At 32.4% G+C, this 11,770-nt stretch overlaps 1 protein-coding gene across 4 annotated transcripts in view; it reads right to left on the reverse strand.

Moving 5' to 3' along the window:
* Window positions 1-11,770, reverse strand: part of LOC109536847 (diacylglycerol kinase 1) — an 87,447-nt gene that overhangs the window by 63,632 nt on the left and 12,045 nt on the right. For 3 of the 4 annotated variants that reach the window (XM_019903262.2, XM_019903260.2, XM_048667326.1), the window contains exons 2-3: window positions 11,381-11,519; window positions 2,076-2,152 (exon numbers count right to left, since the gene is read on the reverse strand). In XM_019903262.2, coding sequence (XP_019758821.1) covers window positions 2,076-2,152; window positions 11,381-11,447 — 144 coding nt within the window. In that variant the 5' untranslated portion in view covers window positions 11,448-11,519. Of the gene's footprint in view, window positions 1-2,075; window positions 2,153-9,825; window positions 10,504-11,380; window positions 11,520-11,770 lie in introns of those variants that run through there. The other variant, XM_019903261.2, reaches the window with a different exon arrangement.

The raw sequence follows: 11,770 nt of genomic DNA on the forward strand, positions 1-11,770 counted from the left end.
GCAGCGTATTAATTTATTCTAAATAGTTTGGAAGTAATTGGAGTTGGGATTATTGGCAAGCTGCTATAATATTTTTGACCATTTCATATAATTCAACCTTTCGTCAAAAACATTTATTTGGGTGAGTTCATTTGCAAATTGCGGTTTAAATTGGCAAATATTCTACTGAATGAGCATTGGGAAGGTTAGTACTGAATGTTTGCCATCTTGAAAATGCTCAATTCATTTGCAGTTAATCTCAGAGATGAATTAAATACATTGCTACAAATCCATCAGTTACAGCACATACAGATATTTAGAAATTATCTACGGCATGAAATTGTTTACTTTTRGTACCTACTTTGCATTATTTGATGTAAAATCAAATTCAGAAACTGTATCGTAAGTTTTCCGACATCTAATTGTTAGTTATGACTTAATTAATATTATTTTGCTTATTATAGTTCTTTCTGTTGCAACATCCTGTACTTTGTTAGATTCTTTTTTAAATCTATTAAAATTGAGTCTATGTTCTTTTACACATCAGAAATTAAATACTATATTCAAAGCCGTAGTATCAGTGCGATTTAATAGTCATCAGACTCTTCTTCCTCTTTCCGTATTTTAATTCCAGGATTATTTATTTTATTTTGCTCAGAAATACCTTAACATTTCTGTTGTTATTTTTGCAGCGATCTGGCGTTCCGCAGCTGTCGTATGGTCTCATATAGTTTTCTTAATTATACTGTTTCAATGTTTTTCGTTGCTATTTCTTGATTTTATACAACTTTACTTTTTACCTCCTTCCTTTCTAAGAATTTTCAAAGTGTCGCTTTCGTCGCTTTCGTTTAATTCTTGTTGTGTCTATTCTTCTATTGCCTCCACAAAATTATTTACTCATTATTCCTTAGCTGGTCTTCTGTCATTTTAAGTTCTATCGCAATTATTTCGCGCTTTACTAATTATGGGATTACTACAGTTCTTTTCAAGTTTTTTATTTATTTTTGTATTTACTTTTACTCACTTGTACATTATCTCTTATTGTCCATATTTTCTAATAATGTTTAGTCTATTGTAGATTTTTGGCCTATACTTTTTCAATCGTAATTATATTAAGTTTTTAAAATAGCAATTGTTGTTTCCAATATATACCTTATACATTTTGTTTTTCTTTCAAACAGATATTATTTTCTTTGCTTCTTTCGCTTCAATTGTTGACTCTACTCAAAATGTTTCCTTCCTCTCAGATGTACAGTCTTTATTCGGTGAATTATGCGGGAAGTTTAAATCGTTTCAAAAACTTTTTCGTTTAAAAAAACGTTGTAATGTTATCATCATGTCTTAACTTAAACGTTCACTCCACATTTCACTAGATATTGAGAATGCAAAATGATTTTGAAAGTTTGAACTATCACATTCTGTATCCAGAACAGGAAGCATTCGAACAAGGTTTAATAAAACTTAAAAAAACACAAACATCTTTGCGCAATTAATCTAAAATTCACATATTGTTTCCATTTTTTCCCGCAGCTCGAAAGGAGATATAAAAATGTAAATTTTTTTTTAAATTGGTAAAGTAAAAAGGAAATAATGAACACGTTAATTTAAATATGTTGCTTCTGAGGTTGAGCAAATCAGCATGTAGCAATTTAAACCAACTTAAGGTATTTAAATTATGAAGACTCCGGATAGATTTGTCTCGGATTTTACTTTTGATTATATTTTACGGGATATTTTTCTAGCGGGATTATGTTTTTCAAACCTTTCGGAGGTAATACAGCCACAAAGTAACTGAATGGAAAAATTGAAGCACTTGTACACCAGCAAATAACTCTAAACTCACAAAAGCTTTGGAATATATAACCAACTGTTTATAATGTAATTTTCTCGGCACGAAATGCATACGTTACTTGTTGCTTTCATTCGTACAATTGCAGTGAAAAATATCTGCACGTTGAAAAATATTCACTGAATTGTTTCGGCGCATTCACAAGTAAAAACGATATTTTAAGAAATTGAAGTGGGAATAATATACCGGCTACTTTAGTGTTTGCAATATTTTTTACAAATCGTTCCGAATTACGCATAAAACTCACCCCGTCAGGATTATGCTTGTATGGATGCCCACTGCCACAAAATTCCACCAGTACATCTTGAAGCTTCTTGTTGGCATCTAAAAAAAAGTCGATTATTAGAGTTTTATCGGATATATCTTAAACATTGGTGACAGAATCGATATTTAATCAACCATTAAAATCAAAAGTTCATGTTCGTTCAATTAAAATTCGGCTTTGAAACGATTGCATCACTTGCTTTGATCAAAATGAATTTAATTAAACACAGAACGTGCTTCATAAGCCCTGGTTGACATAGATTCACAATTACCAACCTTAATTATACAGTAAATTTATGAATATGAACCGTTCCTCTAGTTCAAAACAAACAGTATTGGGGATAAAGAAAAACTGTTATTTAGGAGTAACACTCAACGTAAGTGAATTGAAGTTTAGCTTCAAACGATTTAATTAGAAAATCAATATTGGAACCTCGGATGGATGTGCTTGGAAAACTCTTCTTGTATTGTCCGGATTATTTTATAAAGCGTATGTCAACTAATAAGAAAATAGTCCATGTTGTCCTACAATGGTATAGTACCTACCATAGGCTATCATCTGGTAATCAAACACTAATTAGCTGAAATTATAGTAAATCGTAGAACACATGTTTCACTTCATAGAACAAATGTTTAATGTGCTCATATAAAAATGGTTTGTAAATGTTTCATTTTGCATGTATCACCTTGCTCGGGGTATATTGCTGTAAATGGGCGTTTCCATTCGTGACACATCCAAATGGTAATTAAAACGTGCCAATTTGGGTGTACCTGCATGTGGGGAACAATTCTAAATGATAAGGGTTAATAATTGTTCGTTGGGTGGGCAGCTATAACAATTTGTTTATTAGCAACACCCTCATTTAAAGTAGGGCTGAGTAATTTGGAATATTAATTTGTAAGTACCAGCTATATGTTGAAAATGCAAATTAATTTGAAAGGACAGCAAACGGTGTTGTTATAAATAGGATGTTAGTAAACAGAATTTAAATCAAGTCATAACATATATTGTTTTCAACTGATGGACAAAAATAGTTGACAATTAAATGCTAAATAATAATTTATATTTTCTTTCAATACTTCCACCAAAAGCAACGAGTAAAACTAAATTTGATTCAAAACGTACGAGAGAATTTTTTTTCGGTGGAAATACTGCCTTTAAACAGACAGTAAAGTAAAACTGGTTTTCGAACTTTGGAACCGTAGAAAAAAATGTACTGGCTTCGTTTCGTTTTTTTTAAAGGTTTTGGGAGCATGGCTTTAATGCTGATCCGTCGAGTGCAAGCCTGCTAGCGAAACATTTCTGTGGATACAAACCTGATGTAATTTTTCGGCTATTCCATTTATTTAAACTTAATTTTTTTAATTTCTAATCTCTGATGTAGTGTAATGTGTAATCTCTAATGAGATTGTAGAAAGTCAATGTAAATACCTACTTTGTTTCTGTCATCTGAACAAAATCATTTTATTCGACGCAATCATATTATTCCCCATACACATTTGACTGCCAACGGACCCATAAAAATTTCTTGTATGAAGTCGAGATTAATATACAGAGTAAGCCATGAAATGAATGAGCTCTTCCGAAAAGATTCAGTGTACAACTTAGCTTTTGTCCAGGAAAAGGACTTAAATTGAGAAATTAACAATGTCAGTTTGATATTTAGATTAGAAAACTTTCCTTCATTAGAGTTACAGAAGTTCATCATGTAAAACAATACCGAATATAAAATTTCGCAAAAGTAACTAGTGAAGCTAGAAGGCATATCGATCAAAGGAAAAAAAACTAGAGAATTTCATAACGCAACTGCAAGGCCATCACTCTTAACAATTCAGAAGAACTCGATGCTTCAGTATATATTTTTTTGTATTTGCCTGGGCTCATTTATGTTAAGGAATATTCATGTGCTGGAAATTGAGCTGACTCTTATGGCACCGTCTTGCAAATTGACGGGTTTGCTTCTTTTAATCACCTGTTATCACACTCACTATTTTCCCAATTACAACTTACATAAGCAATGAAAACCAAATGGGTTTTGTTATTCATGAACCTCTGGAAAGTAATAAACGGCAAAGCAACAAAATAGGAATTGATTCATTAGAGGTCTCATAACCGGAACAGTAAAAAACTGACAATGCCTAAAAATACTTAAAGCGATGACAAAATAAAACAAACATTTATTCATAAAAATAATATATTAGTGCATAAACTGTAAAAGCAAGTTTGTCTTGTTTTCAAATCTTTTTTAGATAAGTTTTATACATGTAGTTGAGGTCAATTAATTGTTAAAACAGACATTTTTTCATAGACTCATCCAGAACATTTTGATGTCACAAGAGCGTTTTCTATAAAAAAAGCACAATTATTTCATACACCTCCAAAAAGGGTAGATTATAGTCTCAGCATCTCTATAGTAATTTAACAAATACGAGATTTTTTAAATTTAATTTTACGTCAAGCCCACCAGAAACCTGTTCTTTCTATACTCAACTTTAATAACCACTCAAATCACTCGTTATCGTTTCCCGTCTCAAAATATTGGTAATTGACATATTTGGAATATCCAAAAATGAAAAATCACACAAATTTAACATTGTTATAGCTTTGCACTGTCTATCACTTCAATTTAACAATTAAGCGCAAAATGCAACTTTGACAGAGCAAGCAAAAACTAATTTTAAGTCACTCTGTACACTAATCCAACTGGAAATTAATTTAAAGTCCTTCTGGGATTCCAGAGTCCTTCTTGGAACAGTGTAAGGCATCCAGAGTATATTAAAATATTTTTTTTAAACAAATATATATTTTTTATTCATCTGCTAATCCTGACTAATGTAATTCAGCTTAAAGATTGGCGAAGTTTTTGGTACATAGAAGCAATAGTATGTAACGAAAAACAACTGATTACACGCTAATCCCGAAGCAAACAGTAAAATAAAACCATGCGACAATTGAACGAGTAGCACACACAACAGGGTTCCCTTTATTCACAAATATCCGCGTCATTCGATCAAAGAGGAGCAACAAATGAGAATTGAATGGATGGATAATGTTTCATCGATAAAGTCCATGACAGGAACAAATAGTAATTAAAAAGGGAGTGTAGCGAATAATATTGGCGTGCTTTACATGAGCTGCTGACATTTTTCCCATTAATCCCTCTAATAGACCAAAAATACTTCTGTTCAGCTTTAATGACCAAAGGGCATGCATACTTTCCAGAGCTCTTTAACTTTATTTGACTCGCTTTTGCTACTGTGTGTTAACCAATTAGTGTAATTATGAATCTGAAAAAAGGATACTTAAAATACAGCTGGCTAGAAAAAAACATTATATTTTTCTTTCTGTTTTTTACGTAAGTTTTAGATCAATAATACTTTTGAACAAGATGTATTGGACTTTCTTAAGCTGGTGCAGTTGTAGTAAATTTCCTTAATAGTCCTGTGTCTGATTTATCAACATGGGGTCTAGCTGGATTTTCATTAATATGAATTTACCCACAGCTTGACTTTAGCTTCAATTTCCGGTAACCACTAAAGAAAAACAACAAAAATGATAAACAAAATCCCAACAACTCAACGTTTATACAGTACTAAATTACATTAAAATATTAAAATACAGTTACAAACAGCAATAAATTGCCATTAAGCGGACTGCAAATTGGCAAATCAATCGGGATTAAAAGGAAGTAAACCATTTTAATAATGACAATTTAATTTAATATAAAGCATGATTCGAACGAGATAATGGCATATTGTAGAGCTTATAGTTTGGTCTATTTTAATATTTCCTTTTATTCAAAAAGGGAGTAATTGACATTTAATTTCCAACATTTATGTAGTTGTTTATTCGTATAAAAGCGGCTATCTTTGAAAAATAGAATCTGCTATGAAAGCAATAGTTGGCTGGCAATAGAACACGCAAAGACATGTGAGAGAAGCTTAAACATTGAAACAAATAATCAGTGGATCGAGGAACAGCACAGAGAGAATGGATAAATGTAGCACCATCCTGAAACAATGCAATAGATTAATTTAATAGCTACCTAAATAATTTGTTCGAAATCAACTCGAATTTATTTGACTAAAATTTTATATATTTGCCCCATGTTTATGCTATAAATAATACATTTCAATGATAATTACAATTCTCATTCATGTTCTCATGACAACAACAAATGATAATTAAAAAGGGTCAATTAAGGGAGTGTAATAAAACATGTCGGTGCGGCTTGTTGTGCATGTTGAGATGATGTTTCGGGAAATAATTTGCTTAATTGAGAGTTATGTTGATTATATGTTACGAAACTTATCTAAAACCTCATCATAGAAATTTCGACTGGTTTCCCAAAGTGAGATTTTAGAATAGGGAAAACGTTTCAATGACCATTCCATTTTCAATTAGAAAAGCCCTCTCCTTAAATTGAAAGTTCAGGCTAAACTTGTTAATTCCTAGTTACAATTCATTGCGGAAAATCCAATTGCAAAGGCTCAGCAGGCAATATCAGATTGTATCGAAATCCTAATATCAATACGCAACGAGGTTTAGAACGGTTAGAAAATGTCCCGCCAGTAGGATCTGATATGTAAATATACCGTACCTTAATCTATTTTGCGGGTCTCTTGGGGAGCGAAATGTTGAATTCCACCTGCATTTATCTGAACCCAGGCAAGTAAAGAGTTGCCCAACTTCTACCCTCTGGAAACTTACTAAGTTGCAAAGGAATAAGCAGTCAGAGAAAAACGAATGAATGAGTTATCGAAATTTGGAACTGGGATGCGAATTCCTATTTGAACAAGCAGCGGCAAGTTCATCCGCCACTAACAGAAAGAAGTCCCTGCTAGTCTAGGAACATAATGAAAAATCTGGCGTACAAACTCTCTTAGCTTATAATTCGTCAAATTGCAGGTAACATTTTCTTACAGTTGGAAGGTTAATGTTCGCCGTGTAAACATTTGTTCAGCTTGTTCTTAACTTTACCCTTTATGCTTCCTTAAAATTAATTTGCCCATAACTCCTTCACAATAATTAAGTTTTGGGCGAAACAGCTGAGTTCTGTGTTTTTTATATTAAATCTCGGTCAATTTCTACAAGAAAAAACCATGAAGTGAAGATGATTCATGGACTTTTATGTATAAATAGACACACTAAAACAAACTAAACAACTTTCAGAACATTTCAAGCGAGTTCCTTTCATTTTCTTTCTGATGGATGATTCATTTTTGCAGTTCAATTAGCAATATTTCAGTTCAATTAACGATTCCTATTTCGATGGAGCTAGACATGGTGCCGAGTTTCGATAATAATTATTCTTGTCAAGATATAAATAGTCGGCTGGATTAATGCCTGAAGTTCATTGCTAAACTAAATAAAATCCGTTCAGAGATTAATCGGGCGGGGCCGGCAATTCTGATATAAATAGATAAATATTTGCACATGTTTCCGTATAATTGGTTTATGCGTAAACGGGCGCTATCTTCAGCTGTTTTCTTTCTGACCTAGTTTTTTTCGTTTCGTCAGCAAACAACGCGGTAAAATTTTTCTGTGAAATTTACCAACCGGCCTACAAATAACAAGCGTTTGATAAGATGGTTTCTTCCAGAAATCTTCCAGTTTTATTCATTCGCAAATCTTTACAATCATATCCTGTGATTGCTCCTCAAAAGTGATCGACCCCAAAACTTATAGCAAGTTGAAACACTTAAAACGAGGTAGACAATTTGAGTACGACCATTTCTTGAAAGTGGTGAGTTTAACCGTTTTTAGGCTCATGATAAATAAAAAATCAGGACTAAGTATTTTTCACATCGGCCAAAAAGCAAAAAAGCGCTTTTAGCTTTTACGTAATAAATATTTCGTGTTTATGAATATGTATATTAAAATAACACATGGTTTTTGTGAAAAGTGGTTATTCGATCGGCTCCGGCAGAAATAGGTATATATATAGAAAATATCAATAGGTTTACAGTTAAAAAAAAGTAATAAAATCGTTGATTTGGTGAAAATACATTTTTTGGTATGAAAATACAATTTGGTTGAAACAAACCAACCGCATCGAATGCGCACCTATAAAAATATAAATGCGAAAATTTTATCTCATGTATTTCCAAACGAAAATAAATCGTTTTGTCCTATAAAACTGTTTTCGAGCTTCAAGCGTTATGATTCAAAGTTTCTGATGCCCAAATGACAACAAACAATGTGTAAAAGTCAAATAAACCACTTAAGTTTATAAGTCTGTATTAATTTATGGATGTTCAAAAAGAGCAAAATAATTATGGCGCTTTGCCGCCAAGTAGCCACAAAGTTATGCAGTATTTTAATTGATTATGTTTGCCTCATAATATTGATAATCGACTGACTTGTTGACTCGGGCTCACCTGTTTGAAAGTATGTAATGTGTTTTTATTTACATGCCTCATATATAAAGGGATAAAAACTGGGTATAATTATTATAGACAAAGAGGCATGTAGGTGATTTTGTTGAATGTCTGGTAAACTTTCAGTCAAACCGTAGAGAATTATGACTAGTAAACAAGGCAGTTTCAGAAAAGCTTTTTTGCTCGGACCTGGCAGTCCATTTTATTGCTCTCGAGCTCCCATAAACTACATTGTTTTATCAAGGTGGTAAACGCAATTCAACAGCCAGACGTTTTCACGAATGTTCACCAATTTTTCATCTAAATAGAAGATTTGATTAATACAACTTTGAGCAAATACTGATTGGGGAAAAACTAGGGTTCCTAGATTTTTCCAAAAACCTCATACATTTTCTACTCGGTGAAAGTAGGCGAAAACTGAAAGTAGTTCTGGTAACCGGAACTAAAATATCTGCTCAATTTGTGCGAAACTTTGCGGTTATTTAAGAAAACATTTTATCATATTTATAAACGACTAATTATTCAAAAAATTTGGTTACATAAATTTATGAAAATTATTAATGATTTACGTCAATGAATGGAAAATAGGACGTGGATGTCGTCACTTCCAATAAAAATAAACAATGGCAAGGTTTTAATCCTTATTGTTTTCCAATGCGCAAACAGAATTAAAATGAAATTTATCAGCTCGTTATTTCATTTTGACGAGGTTTTCGATATGGGTCATTCAGTTCGCAATTAAATTAATGTTGATTTTCAGTTAAAATAGTATTCAGAAAACTGGCCGGCTCTGAGCATTGAAAAAGTGCATGCTGCTCTGGCATAAATAGATCTAAGAATAACCATTAAGTTTATTTCGGCTACATACTTCTGCCATATGGAAAGGCGTCCAGCCTCCAGGTGTATGAGGATTTGTATTTGTTTCATGCGATTCTAATAAGCTTAAACGTATGGAAGTATTTTGGTTTTTATAGGACAAAATCGTATGGAATTTCTTAGTTTATCAAGTGTGTTGTGCAAATTAACTGGGAAATGCCTTGGACTATTATGTATTTTTATAGATTCGTTTTGAAGCTAGTTTATTTGGGTTCTATTCAAGTAAATTTTAGACTAAAATGCACACTAAAGGAGTTTTAAATTAGCATTTGCTTGAAAAATCTGTTGTAATTATATAATACTTGAGAGCATTGTAATTTGTAGTAGTTTATTTAATTGCTAAGTAATGATTGTCAATGCTGCGATTAATTAGCAATTTACTGTAAAGGGTGAAATAATAATGAAGGAATGTGAATCATAATCACCTCAGAAAAGGCCAGCAAAAAAATATTAAAATGCGTATAATCTATGCTCACCTGAATATTTCGATTCACCAAATATGAACATTTCAGCTGTTCCAACCAACACTTTTACATGCTTAATTTTTATTTCAAACTATTTATTTTTAATTGTACTAACTCGCATAGTTTGCTTCAGTCAACTTAATAGCTCCATTTCAAGTGAAATTTATTACTCCCTTTGTAAAAACTTTATTGCGTCCTATGTGAAATGATCAGTGGACTACCAAAACTGTTTTTTATTTTAAATTCTGTTTACGTCCTGTTAAACAATACGGGAACCTTGGTATTGTTGGATTTTATTGGAAGTGACTACGTTTACATCCAATTATCCATGCAATGACGTCAATCATTAGCAATAAACTATCTCTCGGTTTACTTCTACCCATATTAGCATTGATCGGGTTCTTGCGCAATATTGCTAACTTTTATTTCAGGCTTGTGAAACTTTGTAGTTGGTTACTTGAAATGGAAATTTCAATATATTTCTTAACAAAACCGTGTACATATGACCTTAACCATCTTAAACCTTTCAACTCTCAAAATTTATTTCTGGCTCATACATTTTCAAAATATGTAGGTTCTAAATTTTGTTGGAAAAAATTCAGTAGGTAGAGGTATAAAAATAACAGTTAAAAAAATATCTCTGATTCAACTATAACTATATCGAATGGTTTTGTACTAAAAAAATAAAATCTATAAAATATTTGCATTAAAGGGTTCCTAAGAACTAATTTTATATTAACAGTGATCAGGTGAAAATAAAGAAAGATTGCGTTCGTTACTAACCAATTAATATTTTAAATAGCTGATATTTTGCAAATCAACAAAATCGAGTAGCACTTCTACGTGAAAATTATATTTGCTTTCATATTGACGTGCACCAGTTGAATACGCTACAGTCTGCGAAAAGGAAATTAATTTTTCGCTTCTCCATAAATCGAGCCCCAATATTTCCATCCGTAACGTTTCAGTTAAAAAATGGAAAAGTTGTGTTGCTGGCCTATTTAAATATGGAAAATCGAGATTACGGTTAATAGTTCAATGTAAGTAAGTCAAAGTATACTTTATGCGATTTGCCGTGTTTTTTATTGTGAATATGCACATGAGAATTACCTATTTTTCAGCCTGTTTCTTACGCATGAAATTCATCAGTTATATGAGCAGGCGCGGGTATTTCCAAAGCAAATTTTCCTTTTCCAATATCTCGACAAAGCAGAATATTGATGTTTTGAAGCTGTGCTATTCTTATTGCTGTTTCGGTGACAAGGGGGTTACTCCACTAGAGAGGAAAATGAAAATTGCCGACTGGAAAGAATTTTTATCAAAATACCCGACAAATTCCGATTCCGATTAGAGAAATGTAAATTCTTCAAAGGAAAATTTCATCGCATATTAGCTTTTGTAAAAATTTCCCTTTTGCGGAAGCAAACCGCATTGTCGCTTAGTAAATTGTTAAAAGCCCTAGCAAACATCTCTATGAATAAGTATCTGGTTTACTTAATGAACTTAAGTGGTAGTTATGAAATAAACTTTGGAACACAAGCACACACACAGCACAAGCATCACTTACATTCAGCTAAATCCTGAAGCTGTTGGAATTCTTGGGGAGAGAGTTTCTCCCACTGCAGTGATGACATTGCCTCAATCCTCTGCAGACGTACAGAGGACTGAGCTGAGCAAGTTGCAAGGAGTCAAGATGGATTAGACATCTGAAAATCGATGAAAACTTATTTTTATTTCATTTTTAATTGGATCGTCATCATGCACAAAAATAATCAACTCAAACATTTCAAAAAAATCATTTGAGATCCTCTTCATGTTTCAGTGCCAATATTCTATTATAATTAAACAAAATGATTGAGTATCTATCTCATCAATTTAACATAGATTCTAGGACGCTGGAGAGCAAACAGCACTCCACACTTCCATCGGTTGCTGATAAGAGCCAATCGAGGTTTGA

The sequence above is a fragment of the Dendroctonus ponderosae genome, unplaced genomic scaffold (genome assembly GCF_020466585.1).
Source record: "Dendroctonus ponderosae isolate FM_Combo_2020 unplaced genomic scaffold, Dpon_F_20191213v2 Dpon_F_20191213_6, whole genome shotgun sequence".
Classification (NCBI taxonomy): Eukaryota; Metazoa; Arthropoda; class Insecta; order Coleoptera; family Curculionidae; genus Dendroctonus; species Dendroctonus ponderosae.